The sequence below is a fragment of the Panthera onca genome, chromosome B2 (genome assembly GCF_046562875.1).
Source record: "Panthera onca isolate mPanOnc1 chromosome B2, mPanOnc1 haplotype 2, whole genome shotgun sequence".
Lineage (NCBI taxonomy): Eukaryota > Metazoa > Chordata > Mammalia > Carnivora > Felidae > Panthera > Panthera onca.
Genome location: NC_138343.1, coordinates 66,390,474 through 66,418,464, shown reverse-complemented (window position 1 = coordinate 66,418,464; position 27,991 = coordinate 66,390,474). Strand labels below are relative to the sequence as shown.

General features: G+C 37.5%; 1 protein-coding gene across 1 annotated transcript in view; it reads right to left on the bottom strand.

The window, feature by feature from the left end:
- The window catches only part of CD109 (CD109 molecule), a 131,507-nt gene that overhangs the window by 1,739 nt on the left and 101,777 nt on the right, over window positions 1-27,991 (bottom strand). The window contains exons 24-32 of the mRNA XM_060615955.2: window positions 20,721-20,802; window positions 18,440-18,668; window positions 15,005-15,170; window positions 13,040-13,230; window positions 12,208-12,363; window positions 11,092-11,157; window positions 7,403-7,545; window positions 3,927-4,074; window positions 2,164-2,266 (exon numbers count right to left, since the gene is read on the bottom strand). Coding sequence (XP_060471938.1) covers window positions 2,164-2,266; window positions 3,927-4,074; window positions 7,403-7,545; window positions 11,092-11,157; window positions 12,208-12,363; window positions 13,040-13,230; window positions 15,005-15,170; window positions 18,440-18,668; window positions 20,721-20,802 — 1,284 coding nt within the window. The remainder of the gene's footprint in view (window positions 1-2,163; window positions 2,267-3,926; window positions 4,075-7,402; window positions 7,546-11,091; window positions 11,158-12,207; window positions 12,364-13,039; window positions 13,231-15,004; window positions 15,171-18,439; window positions 18,669-20,720; window positions 20,803-27,991) is intronic.

Here is a 27,991-nt window from a genome sequence, read left to right as displayed (position 1 = left end):
GCAGGGAGACAGAAAACAGACTGCAGCTGCACGTCATGATCCCAAGTACACTTGACTCTCTTACTGGAACAGGAAAGACTTTAAACTGAGAATTGTTTAACCTCCAGGAGAGTTTATTTTAGGGTGTCATTTTCTATGCATTCAAGCGAAGCTCTAATCATTAGGACTACTGAAAAGAGATTTACCGTGGGCTTCACTGAAAAACACAAACAGATGAAGAGAAGGCTGCCTAGGTAATGCATTTCAATGTTTTAAAATGTTGACCTTAGGGGCGCCTGGCTGGCTCAGTCAGTAGAGCATGCGACTCTTGATCTCAGAGTTGTGAGGTTAAGCCCCACACTGGGTGTAGAGATTACTTAAAAATAACATTTGAAAATAAATAAATAAAACATTGAGCATATAGTATCTAGAAACTATTCAACTTGGGTAAAGTTTATAGTACAAGCTAATATTAACAGAAAAAAACTAAAGTTCCTACAGCACTAAAGTAAACTTACTATACAACATAAATGATTTTTATTTTTATCATTTTTTTTTTTTTAAATTTTTTTTTTTTCAACGTTTTTTATTTATTTTTGGGATAGAGAGAGACAGAGCATGAACGGGGGAGGGGCAGAGAGAGAGGGAGACACAGAATCGGAAACAGGCTCCAGGCTCCGAGCCATCAGCCCAGAGCCTGACGCGGGGCTCGAACTCACGGACCGCGAGATCGTGACCTGGCTGAAGTCGGACGCTTAACCGACTGCGCCACCCAGGCGCCCCTATTTTTATCATTTTTAAAACCACGTTCCATTTTTAAATTTATTCATGATTTTTTAATACTGTTACATTTTTAATGTTTTTAATATTGTATATTTTTAATTTTAGGTTCTTCAAAAATGGGATGGTATGTTTCTATTATTTCTGACCTTTCCCATATTTTCACTTGAGAATGTCACCCTCATAAATAAGTTGCCTTTCACAAAAAACTGTACGTAGACCGAATGTTTTTTGTTTCTTAAATGTTTGAAATATTCTCCATTCACTGAAGAAACATCCATTGGAGAATTTTGCAACGACTTTAAATTACAAAGTTGGGTAACTAGGCACAACCATTGAATCTCAGCAGTGGATCCCACCTTTCCACCAGAAAAAAAGTACTGTCATCAGTGTCTCCCCAGAATGTCCCACAAGAACCTGGGCAAACGCTCTTCCCCAACTCTACCAGGGGGTGAAAGATGAGAAGAACCGGCTTGTCGACTTAGAAGGAAAAAGAACTCGTGTTCTTAACCGTAGTCTTCAATGATACTCCACTGAACACTACTAATGATGTGAACAAGTTCATTTGACGTTAGAGTGTAATTATCTACAAGTACTTAACACGTGAAAATGTCCACAAATCTCATGCGTTCTAAGGATTCTGAGCCATCAGGAGGGCTCACTCAGAATAAGACTTATTGCAATCACAGAGATCACACAGTCACAAAACGTCACTCTGTGACTGGGTGTAGAGTAGCCCTAACTAACCCGGGTGACCTACAAACCAGATCTCTACTTTCACATCCTACATCTTCAACATTTTCTAAAGTAATGACTTACCGGTAAAACCAAAGAAGCTCAAGTTATTTTCCAAATAGACTATATTTTTCTTGATATGCTAAAAAAATCTGATATAATATTAGTATAAATGTTAGCAAAACAACAGACTTCCTCAATGAAGAAACAGCTAAACCCATCCCAGGATTTTATATTGCAAAGGAGGCTCATGTTCTCTCCTGAAGAAATCCCATTTTAAAACAGGAAACAGATGAAAGGGATGCTGGGAACAGAAGCAAAACCTTGGAAACCACACATAACTGGGCTCTTGGTTATTTCAGTTTTTCTTTGTAAATTTTGTAATTGTGAGTTAAAACCTAGAACATGAGGAAACACCTAAAATTATGAGCAAAAACATCACTTTTTAATATTCATTGGCTAAACGGGATCATGTGACTTTTGTAAACTATCAGTTGTCTTCATTTAAATGGAAAACTCACCTCCCGCACTCCACCTCCCACACTCTCCCCAACAACCACCCCCCCACACACACACACAAAATAGGTGGCCACTTCAAATAAACGCATGAATACGTGAATGAATGCTTGCTTCCCTTCTAAAATATTAGGAAATCTAAAACACACTTACTTGGTTCATAGTAATCCACTATGGACACCAAAGCATCTTGTGTATTTGAAACTTTAAAGTTTCTCACAGCAGGAATATCAACACAAAACTGGGTTTCATTTACCTTGAAAATACAAAAGACTCTTAAGGGGGTGACAGACTATGTGTTCGTGACAAAGCAAGACACTTCTTTTTCTTATCATCTTAAGAAACAGAAACTAACATTTAGAGAGGATTTCTGGGTGCCAAGTACTATGGTAATAAGCACTTTACATAAATTACCTCATTTAACTCATGAAACAATTCTTACAAGATAGGTATTGTTCACATTTCCATTTCACCAAAAGGGATACTGAGAATCAGAGGGGTTAAGCAGTAAATCCAAGGATGCATGCTCCTGGGCCCTGGTGCCTCACCCAATCCCCGTCTAGGCAACACACCCCCTAGGTTACTGCTAATGGATCATAGCAGCCCCCTTCTCTGAAGAATTGCCCTCAGCTCAGGGGAGCAACCTCACCAGTAAGTGAGGTAACTGCAGGTGGGGGTTGTGCACCCCACAACCAAAAACTGACATGTCATACAAAAGGCCAACTCCTTGTCTCCTGGAGGGGCAGTTTATGCCAATTTGGCAACCAATATTATTAAAGGAATCTGAAATTGATAAGTTCCTTCAAATATTCCATTACGTGCCAATAGAAAAGTCAATTAATCAGTCAGAACATACCGGACACTCAAATTAAGATAACCATTAAACAAGTACATCACAGATATGAGACAAACACCAAAATCAATTACATTATTAAATGAAAACCTTAAACTTATTTTTCACGTCCCAAATCAAGCCATGCTTTTCAAACAGGATGTAAGATATGAAAATCCCTGAACAGAAAAAGAAGCTAGAGACTTTGGATGAGTTTTAACAGGGTTTTAACCAGAGTTGTTTATGAAGTTGTTTATGAACAAATGAGAACTAGCTTTTTTAATGTGTATATATATTGCCAAAGCAATGTATTACTGATTCATACTTGGCAAAACTGGAAGGAGAGATGCAGGTAGGTATTCCCTCCTCAAAACATGATATCATAAGAATACTTAAACTCAATTGCGTTTCAACCTGAGTTTCATGTAGATGTTACAAGAAAAGAATAAATTACATGCCAGCAGTTTTGAATACAAATACATTCTTGAATTCTTACATTTCTCTCACATATTTTATACACCTTATTCTTGGATCAGTAATTTTCATACAACAATGAGAAGAGTATATGAAAATTATATAATAATTTGCGTTAAGATCAAACCTCTGAGAATATTCTTCTAGGATGTAAGCATGTATATATTCGATGCAGGAATGTTAATCCCTTTGGGATTTATTAAAAGCTTCATGAAAGCATTTTAAAACTCATAATTAAAGCTTTCATCATCAGCACTGAAACTGATAATTTTAGCAATTCCCTGAGGCAGAGGGGTTCTCAAATTGGGATCAGGACTGAATTTTTGAAATTACAATGTGACAATTTCTACAAAGTTTACATGTGGCATGAAATAATGATTTAGCTAGAAAGACTTTTCATCAGGCTCGTCAGTAACAGTATTCACTTTAAATCGATTTTATAGTGATGCCTGTTGAGTGGAGACAAATATGTGGTTGCCATGTCAGAGTCATTCGGGGACACAGAAAGCTCAAATAATGACAAAGGAACCACGCACAGAGCAAGGCAGACTTTCAAACACAATACATGGCAGGCTTGTCGCCTATACAAAACTTGCATTTTACTACTTACAGAATCTAAATATAGGTTGAGTTTTCCATGATCGTGTTCCACTTTCTTCACCGTCTCACTCAGAGGAATTGCATCTGAAGGCACGGTAAAACCACTGAGCAGGTTCACCTCCATAAGGGCCATGCCACTTCTAGCTGGGCCCAAAAACCTAAAACAAAGAGAAAGGATGGAAGGAAGAAAACCCTTTAGGAAAAACCTAAAGCCGTTGGCAAACTATCTTTAGATAAAAATTAAAACTGCCAAGCACTATTCCAAATATTTACTGTTTAGTTGAAGTAAAAATCACTAGAGAAAGTTGTAAAACCCGTAATCCTTTCCTTACAGGTATGAAATTCTGTAATTTTCAACGATATGAGGAATAATAATTTAAAAATGTGTTCATTTGACATGAAATGCCTGTCATGTATCAGCCTTGTGCCTGTAGATCATAACAAGTTCAACCTGGATGCCCTTTCCGTGGGCAACTCTGTGTTCTAGGGGTGATTCCAAACTGAATTACATTTTTCATTTTCTCAGAATTTGACAGCACTAAGCTTTCTAGCTGAAAGCCAGGAGCTGAAAAAGAAACTGAAAACTTGACCACTTAACAGTAGACCACCGCCAAGTCTTAAGCAATCTTCTCTTCATCTGGTTTTAGAAAAAGAAGACCAGTAGGGAGAGTCCTTCTCTTTGTTCTCCCACATACTTGGAGCACATTTTGTGTTTTCTTTGGCCACCTGGCGAGAATTACAAGCCTCGGAAAGTTTTGTTACACTACATTGTTCTCTCATCCTGTTGTACACAACGTGAGCATCAAAGGATCCGGGCACCAACAACGTTTTGTCTCCTTTAAAATAAATAGTTTTCTAAAATGAATAGGTGGCAAGAGCTCTTTTGTTTGGAGCAGAAAGAGCCCAATGTGGTTATGGAAAGGAGTTTGTCTCCAACATGAAAGGATCATTGTTAAGTGAGTTCCTGTTGTCCTTTCAGATGGCAAAAGCCAGAAGGGCTGGTAGAGAATCTTGCTTTTTAGAGCAGCAAACAGACGGCTGCCAAACATGACTGATGGAAAAGCCATACAGTTACAACTGCTGACGACAGCTGGCTCAGCGACCCCAAACAAGTGAAACCATCTGTGGGGCGATGCATGCAGCCAGAAGAGATGCTATTGAAAACCAATAAGTGCACTGCAGCTAGAGGTGTTTGTATTTGAGCAGACATTAAAGATGAGAAGAATGGCCAGTCTGCTTAAATACGATGACTTTCAGCACACCATCAAAAGTGCCTTGGTTGACCTGGTCTTTCTACTGGCCCAGGACAGAACTTGTTAAATTACCATGCCATACACAGAAAAATTTATCTGAGATGAGTAAGGGCTTGGGCCCTACTGATGGGAATCAAGTGCCTGAAATACCAGTTTTTCTTTCCATTAAATGCCACTGAAAATTTTCATTGAAAATATTTGTATTTTGTACCATATTTTTCTCAGAAGACTAGTAGCAGCATCCAAATCCTTTTTATAAGACCAACCCCTACTTTCACATGAAAACAGTTCCCTTCTCCAGTTTCTCCCAAAAGGCGGGGCGGGGTGGGGAGGGAGGGATATCCTCTATCTATCAAAGTCTATTGTCCCTCTGATTCCTGATGATAGGTTAAGATCTGGAATTCTGCATCCTTTCATGAGCTCTTATAAGTAAAAAGGCCCCATCATGATCTGAATCTTAGTTTCACCTAATTTTCCTCATCTGTTCCTTCAATTGACCTCCCTAAAAGGTAAAATCACTCTCACAGCTCCAAAGACTATGCTGCTTTGCCCATTTCAAAACCAGAATTTTAAACTTACTTAGAAGATTTATTTTTATTAATTTCTGTCTCCCCTCCAAACAGTAAATTCCATGAAGACAGGGCCTGTGTCTTTTTTAAATCACCATTATATTCCAACATCTGACACTGTGTTTGGCACATAATGGAGACGCAAATGATATTTACTGAATGAATGAATGAATGAATGAAGAATGAATAAATGGTGAGTGAATGAATGAGAAAAGCAGGGTTAATAATACCACCTGCTTTATAGAGTTATTGTAAAGATTAAATGAGATGCATGTAAAAGTGCCTGGTATAATGCCTGGCATGTAAATTTGTGATAAGTGTAGGTTATTACTACTTACAATAATAATAATAACTTGATGCTGCTCTTCCGGGGAAGAACCCAATCACAAGCTTTGCAAGGAATAACTTTCTTCTTAGCTAAAAGGAAGTCACTGAAGAAATTCTGATATCCCCCTCCTGCTGGTCCAAAATGCCCAGTAAGGGAAGGAAAGGGGCAAACACATGTGACATTTATACCAAAATCATGAACATGAAGGCCCAAAGATAGTATATCTGTACTAGTATGCCTGCAATGTATCAGCCTTGTGCCTGTAGATTATAACAGGTTAAATCTGGATGCCCCTTCCGTGGGCAACTCTGTGTTTTAGGGGTGATTCCAGATGAATTTCATTTTTCATTTTCTTCAGTTTCTAGTAGCAGTAACGAAGGAGACTGGATTCAACAAGAAATGGCTAAAAAGGTTGGCCACCAGGGGAAATACTCAGAGATGACTCTGAAGAGCATCTGCCAGCTCAGTACCACATCAGTGACTTCCAGCCCAACAACAAGCTAAGCTCAACCAGATCACTATGGGGTATTTAAAAAGAGCAAACAGCAGCTCCTCAATGTCAATGCATCTTTACAGTAACTCCCAACATTACATCAAATCATCCAGAGGTAAGAGGACTGACAAGGAAGAAACTGTAAAGTCTCTTGATTCAAGAACCTTCTAAAGGATTTGCTCTCAAACTGGTGTGTGCATTAGAATGACCAAGAAAGCTGAAGAAGGCAGCTCACAGACTCTGAATCTGTGAAGTCTGTGAGTGGGAACCCCTTTTCCTTTTGACAAGATCTTCAGATGCTTTGGATACAGAACAAATTTAAGAATCGCCTTATTAAGTACTCCTAGAAGCTAAAAGTGCCTATTTATCCAAGGTGAGGCCCTTCTAAACTGGAAGATTTCCACTGTGTCTAAAAACCCCATTCTCTTAATTAAATTTGCATATTCTTATGAAGTCTTGGGATAAAAGCATAACACTAAAGGTTAAATATGAAACTGGAATAATTATTTGACAGAAAATTACTAACTGCCAAGAAATAAATGATATTAGAGTTTAAACATGATTGGTTCATTTAAAGTTTTCTTAAATTAGACCTACATTTTATTAACATTTTCTATTCAGATTTGTTATGAATACAAGGAAAACTTGTAAACAATTTTGGACACATTGAAAAATACTTAAATAGAATTAAACAGAATTTCTAATTTGTAATTGGAAGTGTAACCATAACTAAAATATTTGTTAAATGTAACTCCTTATATTGGTATAGTTAGATAACTACATATATACAATAAAACCTTCAAATCTATTTTTTTAAGAGAAAGGACTTAAACAGATACCAACCTTGTACACACATTCAAATTCAAGTGATTTATATCATCCTTATTGTCTTTGACAGCAACATCTAAATCAAAGGCTTCTTGGTCTTGAACAGATCTTCGTCTTCTGGAGGAACCCGAATCTTTCACATTATAAATAACATTAAGCTGCAATAAATAATAAATTAACATAAATACTAAACTAGTAATAAATCATTAGCAATATATTACCACCATTATGTATTATAAATATCAGGTAATGATTCTCTTTGGGATAAACCCAACTAGAACTGTAATCTTCAATCAAGGAAAAAGCTAGTTTTACTAGCTAAAAAAGTACTATTATTAACAAGTGTTATAAAAGCTTATAAGAAATGATTTTTAAAATTGAGGGAATTGTTAGCTAATACTCCAAAACAAGTATAGACCTTCACGATATTATGGATATGGCTTTTTTTCCTTCCAAAGAATGTAAAACATTCCCTTTAGGAAAAGAAGCGATACTACTGCCTATCTCCTCTTGAGAGCATCCGCTAACTCCTAAGTTCTGCTGCTCAACTGGTGTCATTTTTCACAAACGGGAACCTTAGAAACTCTCAGTAAAATAAATCAAAAATAAAACATTCAAGAGCCCTGGTTGAACAGAAACCTGTTCAATTACTCAGCATTCTTTTTGACCATATAACATTTTTCAAAGATGATAAAATAAATGATGAATTTCAAGACAACTTGGTCTTTTTCAGCAAATACTCTGTGCCTACCACTAGTGTGAAAGGTACTGTGGGGACACTGGGCAAGTGTAAGGGCAAGTTTTGTTTTTTGTTTTTTGTTGTTGTTGTTTTTTTGTTCTTGTTGTTATTTTTTTCCCCAAAGAGTTCCTAAGATCAGAAGCTCTGGAATACACTCAAAATTTCCTACACCTGCCTCATGCCAAGTTGAATTGGAACCTATTGCAATTTTGTACCTCTTCCACCTTTTTTGATACCACAATTCATAAGCCTTATTGTTGCTATGTAATGTTGTATTTTCTTATACTTAAATCACACACACACACACACACACACACACACACACACACCCTCTGAACTAAACACCTAGTACCCACTGTAGATTTTCACACTTCAAATTTTTTTTAATTTTATTTCTTTACTTTTGGGGGGGTGGAGCATGAGCACGTGTGTGAGCAGGGGAAGAGCAGAGAGACAGGGAGAGATAGAGAATCTCAAGCAGGCTCTGCACTGTCAGCACTGGAGCCTGACATGGGTCTTGAACCCATGAACTGTGAGATCATGACCTGAGCCGAAACCAAGAGTCAGACACTTCACTGACTGACTGAGCCACCCAAGTGCCCCTGATTTTCACACTTTAAAAAATATTCTTTCTAAGCCTTCCTCTTTCAAACCTAAGAATTACAACTTTTTATTCTGCTACACCTAGTTCATATAATCCTTCATTCCCTTGATCATTCTGGTTATCTCACTCTGGATATTCTCTCTTTCTGGAACCACAATTAAAATTTTAGAATATTCTTAGAGGAGCTGAAGAATGGTTTCATAAAATTGGAGAGACGGTCTCTGTTATTTCCATCATCCTCGTTCCAGTGGCATGCAATTGTCGTTAGAGACCAACATCATCAGGAAACAAACAAGAACTACAAAATGTGTCCTCTGGATCATAATTAATACTCATCTATAATGTGGTATTAGGGTTAATGTTTGACCTACAAAAAGCTCAACTGCCCATTCAGAAAACTTTGAGATGTCTTGCAGTTTATTTCCAACAGTTTAGCATTTTAGTACTTCAAACAGGTTAACACTTACTGCAAACCTGAGAAGTTTCTTTGCTTTTCTGTATCCAGAGTGCTTACAAAAATATCAACTAAAAGAAATCTCAGTAACTATTTCTGGGTGACCAACTTTTTTGCAATTTGTTTCTCCATCATGAGAAGTGCCTATAAGATTTCTGCATGTTGATACAGATTTGGAATAGTGAGTGTTCTGACCAGCAGGTACCTTTTTTTTTTTTAACAATTTATTCATTTTTGAGAGACAGAGCATGAGCAAAGGAGGGGCAGAGAGAGAAGGAGACACAGAATCTGAATCAGGGTCCAGGCTCTGAGCTGTCAGCACAGAACCTGATGTGGGGCTTGAACCCACGAACCGCGAGATCGTGACCTGGGCTGAAGTCAGATGCTTAACTGACTGAGCCACCCAGGCACTCCAGTAGGTACCACATTTACTGCTGTGTTCCTTCAAAACTCAAGTAAAACTCATTTGGCTTCAGTAATTCGTCTACATTTGGTTTATCAAGAATCAATTCCGACCAATTTGGTGATTTAAGTACATATAGTTTTTCAATTATACCTAAAATAGCCTTTGTATTTACTTTTAGATTTGCTATTTGCATTGAAAGACAGCTTGGGAATGAGAATTTTCACATGGCCTTTGTTAGTAAAGACAAATATAAATTATTCACCCTTTTCTTTTTCTATCCTTTTTGTTGGATACTATTCCTTTTAACTGTGATCATTTTTCCTTGATTTTTAAAAAACATTTACTGCTATGTTTTGAATATCATACAAAATAATCTTAGAATCACTTAGAAATAATTCTATCTGCCCTCCTTAGCTAGTATATCTGTCCTTTCAACTAGAATACTTGTATGGTTTTTTGGAAAAGTAACTTTCCTCTATCATAGCCATTTTTTAACTTTCTCAGTAACTCTTTCAGGGTTTGTTTGGTTTGTATATTCTAACCAAACACATAACCATTTTTGGTCCCATCACATATTGTTTTTGGTTTCCAGTAAGATTATGTCAAGTCCTGGGGCACGTGGGTGGTTCAGTTGGTTAATGGCTCAGGTCATGATCTCATGGTTCATGAGTTCGAGCCCCACATCAGACTCTGTGCTGACAGCTCGGAGCCTGGAGCCTCCTTCAGATTCTGTGTCTCCCTTTTTCTCTGCTCCTCCTGCACTCATGCTCTGCCTCTGTCTCTCTCACCCAAAAATAAATGAACATGAAAAAAAATTTTTTTTAAAGATTATGTCAAGTCCCTGTAATTTTCAATGTATTATGTACTATAATAACTATTCGACTCAGGATTTTACATACTATTTTGATTTTATTCTAGCCCTATTGCACCATTAAGGGTAAGTTTCATTGGATTTTATTCTTATAACAAAGCGCTAAACGTATCATGCTCTAATTGTTTTATTTACTATTGTATAAGATTTTCCATTAAAAGGACACATTTCCTATCTTCAAGTCAATTCCTTATAATATCATGTTGACCTTTATGTTTTTAAATGGATATTAAAAAGTTATAGGTAAAATTTTAAATGTATTTATTTATCAAGTCATAGTAGAAACTCTCCCAGCATTAGAATTTCTGAGCTGTATTTTCACAAAAAAAGTGAAAGTTGGGACTTCCCAACAAGTCACATGAATCACATTGGAAGAATTAATCCTAACTTCAAAAAGCATATGATACTCAAGAAATATTTTTCCAAGGTTATCAATCCATTTGGTTACTGTCAACTGACTACTAGTAACATCTCTGATACTTTTTATTAAAGAGAGTGATCTATCTTGCCTAAGTCCACAGAAATAAATCCTCAAGAATTTTATACATTAAGTTAAAGATTTAGCAGTACCCCCCAAAATTATTAAAACAAGCCATATTTAACTAAACAAAAATAAACATTGTTACATACCTGACAAATCGCAAATCCAAAACCACTTGCGGAAATATTAACTGCAGTTGGCTGTACCACTGAAAGCTGAATAAAGGTGGAAAAAAGGTGAATAAGGTTAATATTCCATATCTAGGTCCTTCCAGGTAGCACAAGAGATCAGTGTTATCCCTCACTGGGAGTGTATGCCATCTGTGGAAAGCTCTAAGAATTTTGCACAGTCTCACATATCAAAAGCTATGGGCTCATCAGAGAAGAGAGGTGAAGACAGATGAAGGGACACTCTCCACACACCCTCACCTTTGCCCTTTGGGAGGGCACATCAGTGCCATAGTCAGGGCTGCCCTTCTGAAGCAGGAAAGACAAGAAACAACGGTCATCTCCCTCCTCCAGTCTCCCTTAGTCAGCACTAATCTTCTGGCCTTCCCACGAACCCAGTGGCACGATCATTGATTATGATGAACACTATTCCTTCTCTTCTATCACTATTCCTCTTCCTCATTTTTCAGCCTTGAAGTTAGCACTTTCATCCCTCACTCTCAACTTCCCACAAGGTTAACCACAGGAATAAAGTTAGGGTCTAGAATAGTCCTTTATTACGTTTCAAAGGAAGAATCCTACTACTGGCTCTATCAATTCTCCTAAGAGGACATGTGGTCTAGCTAAAAAAGAACATGGTCTGAAATCATGGGTTCAAACCCTAGCTCTACTATTGCTAGCAACATAATCTTAAACAAGTTACTTAACCTCTGTCTCAGCTTCAGTTTTATCATGTGCATGGTGGGGATGAAAGTACTTACTTTCTTAGTGTCGGTTTGAGAAGTAAATGCAATAGCACATGTAAAGAAATCTGGCACAGTGCCTGCAAAGAATAGGAACTCAACAGGTGTGTTCATTCTTTTCCCAATATGATAGAGCCCATGGTTCCTCCTTTTCCAAATCTTTCCAAAGTTCCCATCCCCTCCTTTCTTCCCCAGCTCAGCAGTTCAACCAACGGAGGACACTCCTTCCCCCCAGTCTCTTTACAAGGCTCTAGAAACAAGTCTTTGTTGAAGTCGATAGAATGGAAATAAAATAGCATTCCAGCATAAGGAATCATCCACATGGAATTTTAAATAACCACCCCCTTGTCCATACCTCTGCCATCTGGAGAAGAAAGCGGTTCTGTCTGTCAATCTGAAACTTTATAGGACTTGGTGAACTGGGCCCCATCACAGTCACTTGGACGTTCGTACTTTCTGTGTTCATTAGAGCTGCAAATTCAGATAGGGCCTTCAAGGCCACAATGGTGTCCTGTTGAGGAAAGAACAACATGTGTGCATGTAAGTATATATCAAGGTCACCAAAGAGTAAATTTAGTAATGTTTAGGACACCCACTATGCATTCATCCACCTTCCTTGAGAGTGGAGCTCTCCTTTATTCATTTTTGAATGTCCTTGACCTACAGTACAGGAGAGGTGTGGAAAATATCCGCTGATTGAAGCTGAGTATCTACTGTATCAGTTACCATAGATGAAAGATGACCAACATAATGGGGAACTAATTTATTCCATATACATATCAGATACATTGTTTATATCAGTGATGAGAAAAAATTAAAATGAGTAACTCAGACCTTTGACTTAAGGTACCAAATTTTTTAATTGCCAATTTTATGAAGTCATGAAAAAAGCAATCATATACTTCCTTTAAAACATTACGTATATATTTAAACTATTAATTAGTTTAAAAAATTAAAAACTATGGGGCGCCTGGGTGGTGCAGTCGGTTAAGCATCCGACTCTTGATCTCGGCTCAGGTCATGACTTCATGGTTCGTGAGTTCGAGCCCCACATCAGGCTTTGCACCAGAGTGCTTGGGATTGTGTCTCTCCTTCTCTCTGCCCCTCCCAGGCTTGTGTGTGTGCACTCTCTCTCTCTCAAAATAAATAAATAAACATTAAAAAAGTTAAAAACTATCATCACTCACCTGGGTAGATGCAAAACCTCCCAAGCTATTCCTTTGCCTGCTTAGCCACCTCATAATCGGGATTCCCTCAGAAACCTGATATTGCAGGAAGTGTGAAAGTAGCGCATAGGCTGCAATTTCAATATCCAGGGAGCGTGGCTGCCAGGATTCAGAAAGTTTAGACTCTGAAGACACCCAGAATTGCATGCCTCCTGCAAAAGACAAGTAATAATAGTCTGGCCAACTGAACAAAAATTACATTTTATACCATTAAATATCCCTACACTGGTCCAAGTTCTACCTGGCTATATATAAAAATATATACGTATATATTTATGCCATGCAAATACATGTGTATTCACAAACACAGACACACATATAAACATTCACTTATATGTCACTTTCTAAACTATCATAACTTTTAAATTTTCATCCTTTTCCTCTTGCTTATATTTTAGAATGTTTTGATGAAAATAATTTCCCAAGAGAAATCCCACATGTTTGGCTCGAGACTAAACAGCTATAAATAAGAAAAAACATATACTCTAGAAGATTTCTGACCAGGCCATCCCAAAAATATTTTAGGATACATTAGAAAGAACCCTGTTCTGGGAATCTGCCATTAACCAGCTCTAATGTTCTAGGAAACCTCGCCTTTTTTTTCATTATCTGAAACTTGGTGTTATAAGTTCAAAATCCAAGGCCCCAAGAAAAAAATGAAGGACTCTGGCCAACTTGACAATCTTCCTAGAAATATCCCTGCTGCCCCCAGAGGAACATCTTACTTGGTGCTCCCTACCCCCTTTCAAATATTACTCTTTAGATGATGATTACACTTAGGTGGAATGTGAAATAACTACCACTTGTACAAGCAGAGAAGGAATACCAAGGACTTCCATCTCTGTGTAATAATCTATCCCCAGCACTGCAACAGGCAAAAAAAAAAAAAAAAAATAGTAAGAATTCATTTTAAGGTACTGCTAACAATAATGCAATATTTTTCACACTCTTAGAAATCACTTTCTGTAGTGTAGTGTGGAAAACACTTTCTACAATTATCCCTTCTTGAATTATCAGGGCTTTGAATCAGTAGACATTACCTAAAATTATTTCTGCCCACCCATCCCCATCTCTGTGTCTGTCTGTCTGTCTATCTACCTATCTCTCTCTCTGTCTCCCTCACACACCCACACCACTCCCTGGATCCCTGACCAAAGAGGCCATTTGGGAAGTAGCAACACCTGTACTTTTGTCCTGTTGTAGTTCATTAAAACAAAAAGTCACCCAACTCACTAACAGCATTTTGTGGCATTTGCATTCTATGAGTTAGCATATTCATTCAAATTTTGAACATTTGCTAGGAGTTATTCCCATTTTACATCTAGGGAAACTGAAGCTTATAAAAGCAAGTAGCAGAACCAGAATTCAAACCCAAGTCTCTCCACAACCCAACATCCTACGGACCATTGAAGGCCACCCAACCAGAAATGGTATCAGAGAACTCAAAAGGTAACTGACATAGGGCAGAACATATCTAAAAGAAGGAAACAACCAAGCCCCGAATTCTCTAGAAAACTCAGGGAGAGCAGAAGCAGCCATGTCAGACCCATCTGATCTCATCTGCATTTCATTTTTCTTCCATTTCACAAATTTTTTTTAACGTTTATTTATTTTTGAGAGACAGAGAGAGACACAGCATGAGTAGGGGAGGGGCGGAGAGAGAGGGAGACACAGAATCCAAAGCAGGCTCCAGGCTCTGAGCTGTCAGCACAGGGCCTGATGCGGGGCTCAAACTCACGAACCATGAGATCATAGCCTGAGCCAAAGTTGGACACTTAATCCGCTGAGCCACCCAGGTACCCCTCTTCACATTCTGAAGATATAAATGTTATCAACTTCATATCTGGCTTACAAAACCTTTTCACATAATTTATATATTTCATAATGCATAGCAGTCTAACAATCTCAAATGACCCCATGCATTACCTTCTTGTTCTGCTCTCCAAGTCAGCATATTCAAAGCTTCCTTGGCTTTAGGGCTCCCAACAGATGACAGTGCATAAGTTATAAGAGCTAAAGTATAATTGTCTGAAATTCCTCTATTAAATTCAGACTCCAAAAAGTTGATAGACTCTTGTACATCAATATTAGGCTAGAAAAAAAAAAACATATATTTTACTATTCAAAATAACCCATAACCACACATTTAAATGAAAAGTATTTTTAAACATTTATTCAAAAGATAATTTCAGTGTCTGTTAAGCCCCTAACTTTGTCCTAGGCAATAGGAATCAATGATGATCATTGACATTTAAATATTTGCTATTCATTTTGAAAATAACACTGCTTTTGAAAAAGAAATGCAGGAATCATACCCACTTATAATTGCAGAAAAAACAATAAGATATCTAAGAATAAACCTAACCAAAGAGGTGAAAGACCTGTACTCTGAAAACTATAAAACACTGATGAAAGAAATTGAAGATGACACAAACAAATGGAAAGACATTTCATGCTAAGGGACAGGAAGAACACATTTGTTAAAATGTCTATACTACCCAAAGAAATCTACACATTTAATACAATCCCTCTCAAAATACCACCAGCATTTTTCACAGAGCTGGAACAAACACTCCTAAAATTTGTATGGAACCACAAAAGACCCTGAATAGCCAAAGCAATCTTGAAAAACAAAAGCAAAGCTTGAAGGCATCACAATTCCAGAATTCAAGTTATATTACGAAGCTGTAGTAATCAAAACAGTATGGTAGTGGCACAAAAACAGACACACATATCAACAGAATAGAAAATCCAGAAATGAACTCACAACTACATGGTCAATTAATCTTTGATAAAGTAGGAAAGAATATCCCATAGGAAAAAGTCTCTTCAACAAATGGTGTTGGGAAAACTGGACAGCAAAATGCAAAAGAATGAAACTGGACCACTTTCTTACGCCATTCACAAAAATAAATTCATAATTGATTAAAGACCTAAATATGAGACCTGAAACCATTAAACCCTAGAAGAGAACACAGGCCTCTTTGACACTGGCCATAGTAACTTCTTTCTCGGTGTGTCTCCTGAAGGCAAGGGAAACAAAAGCAAAAATAAACTATTGGGAATACATCAAAATAAAAAGCTTCTGCACAGCAAAGAAAACAATCAACAAAACTAAAAGGCAAACCTATGGAATGAGAAAAGATATTTGCAGATTACATACCTGATAAAGGGTTAGTATCCAAAATATATAAAGAAATGATACAACTCAATACCCAAAAAGCAAATAATCCTATTAAAAATGGACAGAAGAGGGGCACCTGGTTGGCTTGGTCAGTGGATCATATGCCTCTTGATCTTGGGGCTATGAGTTTGAGCCCCATGTTGGGTGTAGCGATTACTTAAAAATAAAAAAAAAATAAATCTTTTTAAAAATGGGCAGAAGATATGAATAGACAGTTTTCTAAAGAAGACATACAGATGGCAATGGGTAAATCAAAAGATGCTCAACATCACTCATCATCAGGGAAATGTAAATCAGAACTACAATGAGATATCACCTCACACCTGTCAGAATGACTAAAATCAACAACACAAGAAACAGCAGGTGTTGGCGAGGATATGGAGAAACGGGAACCCTCTTGCACTGTTGGTGGGAATGCAAACTGGTACAGTCACTCTGGAGGTTCCTCAGAACATTAAAAATAGAACTACCCTACCATCCAGCAATTTCACTACTAGGCACTTACCCAAAGAATACAAAAATACTGATTCGAAGGGATACATGCACCCCAATGTTTATAGCAGCATTGTCTACAATAGTTAAATTATGAAAACAGCCCTAGTGTCCACCAACTGATGAATGGATAAAGAAGATGTAGTACACATACAAACACACACACACACACACACACACACACTGCAATAGTACTCAGCCATAAAAAAGAATTAAATCTTGCCATTTGCAATGACATGGATGGAGCTAGAAAGTATTATGCTAAGCAAAATAAGTCAGAGAAAGACAAATACCATAGGATTGCACTCAGATGCGGAATTTAAAAAACAAAACAAATAAAAAAAAATGAACAAAGGAGGTAAAAATGAGGGAGAGGCAAATGGACTCTTAACTATAGAGAACAAACTGATGGTTATCAGAGGGGAGGAGAATGGGGAGATGGGTGAAATAGGTGATGGGGACTAAAGCAGTACACTTGTGATGAGCACCAGGTGATGTATGGAAGTGTTGAATCACTAAATTCTACACCTGAAAGTAATATTACACTGTATGTTAAGTAATTGGAATTTAAATAAAAACAGAAAGAAAGGAAGGAAAGAAAAGAAAAAAAATTTAAAAAGAAAAGAACACTGCTTTCCAGTTTTTATGAGTAAATAGGCACCATTCCCTAGAAGGAATAAGAAATAAAAAATAGAATTTTTTCTACCATTTAATATCATGAACTCAGACGAGAGCACAAAATATAGTTTGAGAAAAATGTTGGGGCGCCTGGGTGGCGCAGTCGGTTGGGCGTCCGACTTCAGCCAGGTCACGATCTCGCGGTCCGTGAGTTCGAGCCCCGCGTCAGGCTCTGGGCTGATGGCTCAGAGCCTGGAGCCTGTTTCCGATTCTGTCTCCCTCTCTCTCTGCCCCTCTCCCGTTCATGCTCTGTCTCTCTCTGTCCCAAAAAAATAAATAAACGTTGAAAAAAAAAAAAAAGAGAAAAATGTTACTCATATCTGATCTCAGGTGTTAAGGCTCTAAATTTAGGGAAAAGTTATCTTCCACGTGCCTAGTACTGGACTAGGGAAATGGCAGGAGCTTACAACAGAGAATGGCTGTTTTCAATCATGTGAAATGCAGCTGGCATTAAGGCAATAAAGGCATCAATCACTGAGACAGCTCTGGAGCAGAATTAAGCTCATTAGCATAACTTTCCATGTATACACATTCTCATCCAGACATCCATGCCTACTTAACATGCTTTTTAGAGTGTCGGTGTACTATGTACTAAATTAGCAGACATGGTCATTGCTCCATATTATTTTAGAAATTTAAAAAAATCCTTTGCAATCTAAATGTGCTAGAATACATTCCCAAATTCTGAAGAATTTTCTTTCCCCTAAGAAATTAACCTTTCCAATGATAAAATATGTATTGATTTACCTTACTAATAGCAAGTACAAAAACAGTTATATTAAAAAGAATTTTTAGAATTCTCTTTGTTATTCTGAAAGAGTGGGTTAATATTTTCATTTTCAGATTCTAAAATAAAGCCAGAAATGCAAAGCCAAAGGTGTCCAAATTCAGACCTCAAAAGTGATATACAATTGCAAAAGTCTTTAAGTTTCCAGACATTTGATCCATCAAGACCTACCTTCCTTGTGATTTTCCACCCATAATTTATTAAATTAAAGATTAAATACCTGATATTTTTTATAGCTCAGGAGAGAAGTCACAATATAAGCTGTAAGTGTCACTGGACTTTTATTGCCACCTTGAAGCTCACTATGGATCACTCTTCCTGGCTCCCAAAATTCACCATTGGATTTCTGACGTCCTTTGAGCCAAGTATATGTTCTGTGTAACACATTCTCATCAATATCTATGTAAGGATCAGCTTCAAGGAAACATCTTAAAACAAAAGCTGACAACCTAGGTGAGAAAGGAGAAAAAACATATAAAATACACTCTATGAAGTCCTCTAACAGTGAACGAGAAAATATCAACAATAACAACATATTTTCTACCAGAAGATTCACCAAAGGATGATCACTAAAGAAAGAACAAAGGTAAGAAAGACAACCAAGAAACAACATAAACATCTCAGCCCAGCTGGTGGATACATTTTCCACTTGAGTGTGGTCAAGAAATTCCAGGTCAACTCACAAAATACCAGATTTGGAAAGGAATTTAGAAATCATCTAATCCTGCCTTATTATTTTATAGATTGGGAATTCAACACTCCAGGAGAGTTGAAGAAACTGTCCAAGGTTATCATCTTTGGACTTTTCTAGGTATTTACCAAAGAAGATCCCACCACACACTTCACTCAGCCCTAAAGCCATGGATTAACTATATATAATTCACAGTCAAACCAGAGTATGTTAAACTAGCAAAAATGGATAGTTTCTCTCCTATGAGACAGGAGTCAGAACATTACAGCCTACGAACCAAATCTGTCTGGGCCAAATCTGGTCCTTGTGCCAAATCCAGCCCAGGGTCTATTTACGTGCGCCTCTCTTCCACCACCCTCCACCTGAGCATGGTTTTTAAAGGGAGGGAAGAAAGAAAGAAAGAAAGAAAGAAAGAAAGAAAGAAAGAAAGAAAGAAAGAAAGAAAACACCAGAGACTTTATGTGGCCTGCAATGCCTAACATATTTACTATCTGAGCCTTTATAGCAAAAGTTTGCCAATGCTTGCTACAGAACAATATTTCACCTAAATATTTAGATGAAAAGATCATCAAGCAATAAAACACTGAAACCTTTCTATTTATGAATCTATATCCTGATGCATGCCAAAAGAAAATCTGAAGCAGATATGGTTCATCCTATGAAATGTTTAGTGTGATAAATATCACCAATATTCAGTAATATCTGGTCCTCTATTTTACTTTGAGTATGCAGAGAAATTCACCTCTTTGCCCTTTTGAAGTTAAGCATGGCCATGTGACCAGCTCTGATAATGATAAACTGAGAAGAAATGTTGCACCCAGGTTGAAGCACCTGATTACCAGTGGTGGATACTCCAGCCTTCTCTTTCCAGGCTGCTGCAAGCCTGGAGCCTCCTGGTGAGATGGTGGCTGTTGAGCAGATTACAGAGCCCCCTGCCGACCCAAAGAAGAAATGCAGCCTGAGCAAGAAAAACCCTTGTTAAGGGATTTTAGGGGTGGTTGTTACCACAGTGTGCCTTGTCTAACCTGACTGCTACAGTTAGTCAATCTTCTTCTGAGTGAAATGTAGAATTAACAATAGTTCAAGGAGAGAAAGTAATCATCCAAAATCAGCCACACATAGATTCCATTCTGGAGGAAATGTGGATGTTTATTACTTAATTCTATCACTGTTTTCCACACACAAAAAAAATAATAATAATAATAACCTTAAAGAAACAACGTTGACTGTGTTAACACAAAATTTGTATTGACCATGTCTGATTAAGAAAAGAACTATGTTGGGGCACCTGGGTAGCTCAGTCAGCTGAGCATCCGACTCTTGATTATGTTTCAGGTCATGATCACAGGATGGTGGGATCAAGCCCTGTGTCAGGGCTTGTGAGGAAGTATAGGAGCCTCTCTCCTCCCTCTGCCCTCCCTCTGCTTGAATGCTCTCTCTCCAATAAAAAACTTTAAAAATAAAGAAAAGAACTATGTCACAATCACTCAGTATTTCTAACCCGTTTTTCTTGTCAATGACACGATCATTGTAAGTATTTTTATTGTTTTTCTCACCACAAAAAAAAGGATGTATGACTTATCTTTTCTAAATAAAAACACTTTACTTATTATTGCTTTAAAACCATATTTTAAATGGAAAATCTACTTTAAAGCCAGGCAATAGGAAAAGAAACCTACAAGCCTATATACACAGGGACACATCTGTCAATTTCATGGCCATTTTGAGAGCCCATTGGCTATTAACTGGCAATTAATTAGCTAATGAGAGCCCATTCGTGGCAGATTTGTTCTGTTAGTAAAACACTTACCAAGTACTACCAGAAGGGTCATCATTCCCAAAAGCACTGAAAGAGCCATCTTCCCTCTGATAGAGAAGTTCTCTCTGATAACCTGAAGACACAAAAATAGATAATCAATGTATCACAACTTGAAATGAATGAGTTTCTAATCATGACTCTATACTGAGGAAACATGAACAGAGAATGGGAAAGAAGATATCAAATTAAGAACTAATATTGAATACTTTCTACATTAAGTGCTGTGAGAGATTTAAAATATCAACACTTTTTAAGTAGAATGTGTAAAATAAGAACTGTGATAATCCCAAATTAAATTCAGAAGAATACTATAACAGAGACAACAATTCTAGCTGTTTTAAAGCAAGCAAAATTAAAGGCCAAGTTTTATTTAACTCTGTAGTGTTGACTACAATAGTTTCCATGCTTAATCATATAAAACTGTTTGTACCTAAAGTATCATAATTAAAGTTTAAGGCTAAAATGAAAGGTAAAAATACTTTCAATTTTTAGGCCAACAATAGCAGGGGAAAATTGCTAAATAATCTAAGAGAATTGCTTTAAAATTTTTTGGCCATGGCCAACTGAGGTAAACCAAAGGACCAACTGGTGTACCAACCACCTCAATCCAAATTCTCATTATAAAAAAAAAAGAAAGAAAAAAACATGGGGTGCCTGGGTTGTTCAGCCAGTTAAGTGTCTTTCACCTCAGGTCAGGATCTCATGGTTCATGAGTTTGAGCCCCACATAGGGCTTTGTGCAGACAACTCAGAGCTTTGGTTTCTCTCTCTCTCTCTCTCTATCTCTCAAAAATAAATAAACATTTTAAAAAACTAAAAAAACAAAAAACAAAAAAGAACCCAGCAGTGGTAATGAAGTCTCACTATACAAGTAAATCGAGGAGGGGGTTAAGGCTCATGCAGCTGCTTTAATAAAAGCAGATGATTCATATTCGCAAACAAATAGTGCAAATAAGGCAGATGTTTCATATTTGCAAAGCAATGCATGCAGGTCTCAAAGACCAGTGACTGAGAAATCATAGGCCAAACACTAAAAGATTCACCAAACAACCCACAACAAAGTAAGTTGCTAAAAATGAAATTAAAATAGCAGTAATTTATCCAAGATTCCACTACAGGCAGGTGATGTCACACAGGATGAACTTTGCAGCATGGTCACATAGAGCCTGGCAACCAGAAACATTTATAAAATGTTGAATTCAATCCCTCGTAAACTCCAGTAACAAAAAAAGTTTACTTTATGAATAACACATTTTAGAAGAATCGATAACTAGAATTATTCATATTTAACTAACAAAACATGACCATTAATGGTTTAAAATTATAATCTGCTCTTGCCATGTCCCAAACTGTCCTCCCTTCTTGCCTTTCCCAAGATACCCAGATCTGAGTATCTGACTTAAGCTACAATAAGATAAAGAGTGTAAAAAACAAGACACTGTTTCATGGTGATCTTTAACACCTATAGTAAAAGAAATATAAACAACATTTAGGTGATGTCAGAATTTTGCTTAATTTAAACAATGGGGTTATAATCTTGATATTTAAAACTGAAATACTACAGTACGATAATTAAATATCCAATCTTTATCCAACACTATGTGTCAGAAACTGTTCAAAGCCCTTTCAGATATTAACTTAGGTAATTCTCACAACAACCCTATGATGGAGATGCTATCTAGAGGTAGCATCTTGAGGGATAATGACACTGGAACTCAGAACACGCCAAGTGCAAGGTCATACAGCTGGGAGGTATTGAAGCCAGAAATTAGCCAACTTCTATGACCGGACATAGCCAAGGTTTATGTCTCCAAAGCTGCTGTTTCCTGCTAGCTCACAGAACTCTTTCAGTGATTAATGTATGAAAAGTCCTCAGAACAGTACGTTTTACATGGCAAGCCCTCAATGAACAATAGGTATCACTCCATACTATGAGCATAGGATAAGGCTTTCTAACCATCCAATTTTTAAGAAAATATTTAACAAATTTAACCACAAAAAATTGTTCTAAACTTTTCCACGGCAAAACACACCATTAGCAAAGTTAAAAGATGATGAATTAGAAGAAAATATTTGCAACATGTAACACAGATAAATGGCTAATGTCCCTAATATTAACATATATATTTTATATATATCTTTATATATGATTACTACATATCTACACATATATTTACATAAAGTATATTTTAAGTTTAGAGAAAAAAAAGTAAAAATCCTACGGAAAAAAATGGGACAAAAGAAAAAAACAATTTCACACACACACAAAAAAGAGAGAGATGGACCTCAATATATGAGAAAATGTTCAACTTCGTAAGTGAAATGCAAATTAAAACTACATTGAGATACTATTTTTCACCCATCCTATTAGCAAAGATTCAAAAGTTTGACCACTCATTCCCTTGGGAAGGCTGTAAGGAGACCAGTACCTCTTTCATTGCTAGAGGGAACTCAGAATGCACAACTGCTGTGTAAGGGAGTATCTATACCTTTTGACCCAATAATTCCACTTCTAAGATTCTACCCTGAAGATACACCTCCAACAATCCAAAAATATGTGCAGAAAATTATTCATTGCAGCATTATTTGTAATTGCAAAAATACTGGAAGTAGGTACGCCTGGGTGGCTCAGTTGGTTAGGCATCTTACTCTTGATTTCAGCTCAGGTCATGATCTCACAGTTCGTGAATTTGAGCGCCACATTGGGCTCTGTGCCAGAAGCCTGAAGCCTGTTTGGGATTCTTTCTCTCTCTCCTCTCTCTCTCTGCCCCCCCCCCCCCATACATTCTATCCACCCACTTCTCTCTCTCTCTCTCTCTTTCTCTCTCTCCTTCCCTCCCTCCATCAAAATAAATAAATAGGGGCGCCTGGGTGGCTCAGTCGGTTGGGCATCCGACTTCGGCTCAGGTCATGATCTCGCGGTCCGTGAGTTCGAGCCCCACGTCAGGCTCTGTGCTGACAGCTCAGAGCCTGGAGCCTGTTTCAGATTCTGTGTCTCCCTCTCTCTCTGACCCTCCCCCGTTCATGCTGTCTCTCCCTTTCTCAAAAATAAATAAACATTAAAAATAAAAAATTAAAATAAATAAATAAATAAATAAATAAACTTAAAAAGAAAAAAAAAAAACAAAACACTGGAACTACCTACATGCCCCTGAGTTGGAGACTGATTGAATAAACTGTAGAACATATTCAGTGGAGTCTATGCAATTGTGAAAAAAAGATGAGGAGTATGTCTCTGAACTCATAAGAGTGATTTCCTGGATGCACTATTAAGTGAAAAAGACAAAGTCTAAAATAGCATGTATCATATACTACCTTTTGTGTAAGAAAAAGAGGAAATAAGAAAAAATATATATGTGTTCATTTCTGCAGAGAAAAAGAAACTAGAAATGAAGTTACCCACAAGGAGTTGGGAGAAGGGATACAAGAGGGAGAGATACCCCTTCACATATACCTTTTAGAATAAGTTTGACTTTTGGAAACATATTAATGTTCTACATATTCAAAAAAGAAAACAAGTAAGAATAGAAAAAAAATGATAGGCATTATTAACACTACTTTAGCTCACTTCAACATGTTTTAGTCTTCATAAACCTTGAAAATAACATATCATATAATCTCTTTCTTTTTCAGAGGCAGTCAGAGTTCACAGAGAAGCAGAATAACTTTCTAGTGTTTACAAAGGAAATTAGGAAAAGAGTCCAAGACATTCTCCCTCAATTTCCAATTCAAGACTAAATCCACCAGATAGCAGAGTTTCACTGTGAACTCAATGTGACAGAGGAGGGGAGGAAAGGAAAGGCAGGAGATGAGAGGAGGGAGGGATGGAAAGGAGAGGAGAAAGAAGAAGAAAAGAAAATGTTCAGGACCCATCATCACTAAAGGAGGTGCCTCTGTGGGGAGAAGGACCAATTTCTAAAAACAGGACCATGTGCCTCCAAGCCCCCAAATCACGTCAACAACTGCAGTTCCAAGTATGAGTTATTGTAAAACCAGAGAGATGAGATCATGCAGATGAGATCAGTGCTTATGGAAATTACCCCTCAGGTGGCTGACCTCCAACAGTCCCCATTAATATCAACAACTAACACCATTCCTCTCCTAGGGGCAGCCAGCGCAGAGGAGGGGGAGGACTCACAGACAATCTCTAGTTGTGGAGTATATTTCTTGAGCTGGCTTAGATGACCCTAGACTCCAAACCTCCAGCTCTGCTCCTATGGCAGAACAAAGAAGAGAATCAGAACCTAGAGAGAGGAACTTCTATGACTCTCCTCATAGGAATATCCTTTGAGGTTTCCTTCCTCACCTTAAACCAGCCATGCATCATCAGAGAACCCTCAGCTGCTTATCCTGAAGGACCCTGTTGACTTGGCTGGAATATTTACCATAAACACAACGATTCAACATTCAAGGGCAGTCCCCTCAGTTAGAGACTTTTCGTGATAGGTAAAAAAGGCAAAACTATGGTCTTCTCTAAAAGTTTATGAGGAAATAGAAGTATTGCCCTAAGTTCCTAGTTTCATGAATAGCTCTTGAGTTAGAAAGCAATAATAGTTCAGTAGGAATTAGGAGATACTTTTCAAAACTAAAATACAGAAGAAGTTAAGAGTTGATAGGATAATGACCCAGGAACTATTATTTATAAAGGGCCAGACAAATACATACTTACTGGGTCATGAATTTTCTTTGGAATGGCCACGAATGTAAAATATTTTTAATTTATCATAAGAAAAATGAAAACACTGTTCATAGAAACAAATAGAAAAAGACTCTAAACATAATGTGACTTGGTTTACCTCAAGTGTCAAAATTACATTTAAACAAAAGAAGTAAAATCAGCTCCTTGTAACTCTATCACTCACCTCCTCTGGTAAAAAGCTGATAAAAAACATTTTCTGTACTAAAAGAAAAGTAATCATCCTCAATACCCTTACTCTGTATGATACCGCACATGGAAAGTGCAAACTTACTTCCTGGATTATTAGTTTTTCAGTGTCTTCACTATCGCCTCTAGCCGCTCTTGTGACGACCAGAAGCAGCAGCAGAATTCTCAAACCTATTTTTCCCGTTTTTATGTCAATGGAAAAAATACGATGCGTTTTCAACTAGGCTTGGTCTGAGTCTATGCTTGAAAAATAGAGCCACAGGCACTATGATTTAAATATCTGAGGAAAACAAGTGGCTTAAATCTCTAATTCATAGGATCTCCAATCCTTATCAAAAACAGTTTTTGTTTTATGGTTCTATTTTTTCTTTCTGACAGCAAAAGAGACTTCATTCAATGATGTAGCTGTTGTTTTGAACAAAAAAACAATGGGTTAGGTTACAAGGCTCCTGGGCCAAGCATGATTTAAGTAAAACAATGCGCTGTTCATAAATGACATTTAAATAATATAATCATGACTCATGCCAAAGCCACTTTAATTTCTTGAAAAATAAAAACAACTACGGTATATTTAAAGGACTTTGGCAAATGTGATGGCAAAAGAAAAAACAGTCTCTGAAATGAGACACTGATTTCATAATGAAAATCATTATACCAAAAAGCTTTTGTCCACTACTTTGAAATACAATTCAGTTCAGCATGTGAAATAATGTGTTTGGGGGAACTCCACTGTGTTGACTTCCATCAGCCACTTCGCCAGCTCAAAAGGTGAGCTGAAGCCACGGGTCCCATTTCCTAGCTAAGAAGAACCTGCCAAGGCCAGGTAGAACCTTTAGTGTTTATAACCAATCACTGAATTATGGAAGTACTTGAGAGATGTTCTGGGCCCAATCTCCACTTTAGGATGATGAACGTAAAGCTCAAAGAAATTAATATTGACAGTAATTCATTCATCCAGTCTGTATTTATGGAGTTGCCTATATAGTGACATAATGGTGAGAAGATTAAACACGGTGTCCATTGTCAGGGAGCTTACCTTCTAGCGAAGGAGACACACAGATAACAGGCAAACAAGTTAATTTTAAATAATGTTAAATGTGGTGAAGAAGGGGCACCTGGGCAGCTCAGTTGGTTAAGCGTCCAACTTCAGCTCAGGTTGTGATCTCACGATCTGTGGGTTCAAGTCCGCATCAGGCTGACTGCTCAGAGCCTGGAGTCTGCTTCGGATTCTGTGTCTCCCTCTCTCTCTGACCCTCCCCTGCTCGTGCTCTCTCTCTCGCTCTCTCAAAAATAAATAAACGTTAAAAAAAAATTTTTTTTTGAAGTGTGGTGAAGAAAATGAAATGGAATCATATAAATGAGAGTTTCTAAATGGAAAGGAAAGGCATTCTGAGGGAAATGCCACCTAAATGATGAGAAGGACCCAAGCCATGGAAAGACCAGGGAAGAGGATCCCAGGAGAAGAAAGAGCAAGGTGAGAGACCCTGAAGCACCATGGGGCTGGGAGTGAGTGTTCCAAATGTAGCCAAGAGTAAGCCAAGGGAGGGCAGCCTCAGGCAAGGTGAGAGAGGGAGGCAAGGCCAGTTCACCCACTGGAGAACCCATTAAAGAATTTTAAGCAAGGAAGTGACATGATTTTAACATTTTCAAAACATCCCTTTTATTATATGGCGAGCCTGTATTGAAGGGGAATGGGCATAACAGACAGGCTTTCCAAAGGGAAGCCACTGGAGTTGTCCAGGAGAGCAGTGACAGCATTTGAATGGAAGGATTCACCATGGGATGGAGACAGTGGAAGAATTTCACATTTGCTTTTGAGGCAGATGGACAAGACTTACTTGCTGACTGTGGAACCTAACTCCCTGGTCAGATGCAACTAACTATACTATGCCTAAGAGTTATTGGGTGTTTACTGTGTTAAAGTATGAAAATGTTTTATTTAACCTTCAAAACAGCCCCATGAAGTGGGTATTTTATTAGCCCTGTCTTGTGGGTGGGAAAACGAGGCTGGGGTAACCAGCCTAACATTACAATTCATAAAGCATATAAAATATGGAATTATGTGGCATTTTCTAAAATATTTTGCTTTATTTCATTAAATTATCCCAAAGAATATGTACCAAATTATAAAGCAACAGTCTAGGTCCTATGTACTTTCTGCTTGAAGTCAGTCACACCAAATTTTGAATACGTCAGAATCTTGTTTTCAAACAGTACAGAGTTAAATTATGACAATCCCAAATATTCTTCATCTCCTTTAATATAACCATTATGGCAATGTGTAAAATCTCATTTGTTTTTAGCATGGCACTGACTACCACAGGGAGCACTTGGTGCCACTTCCTAACCCTAATTATGATAGAACTTGAAAATATAAG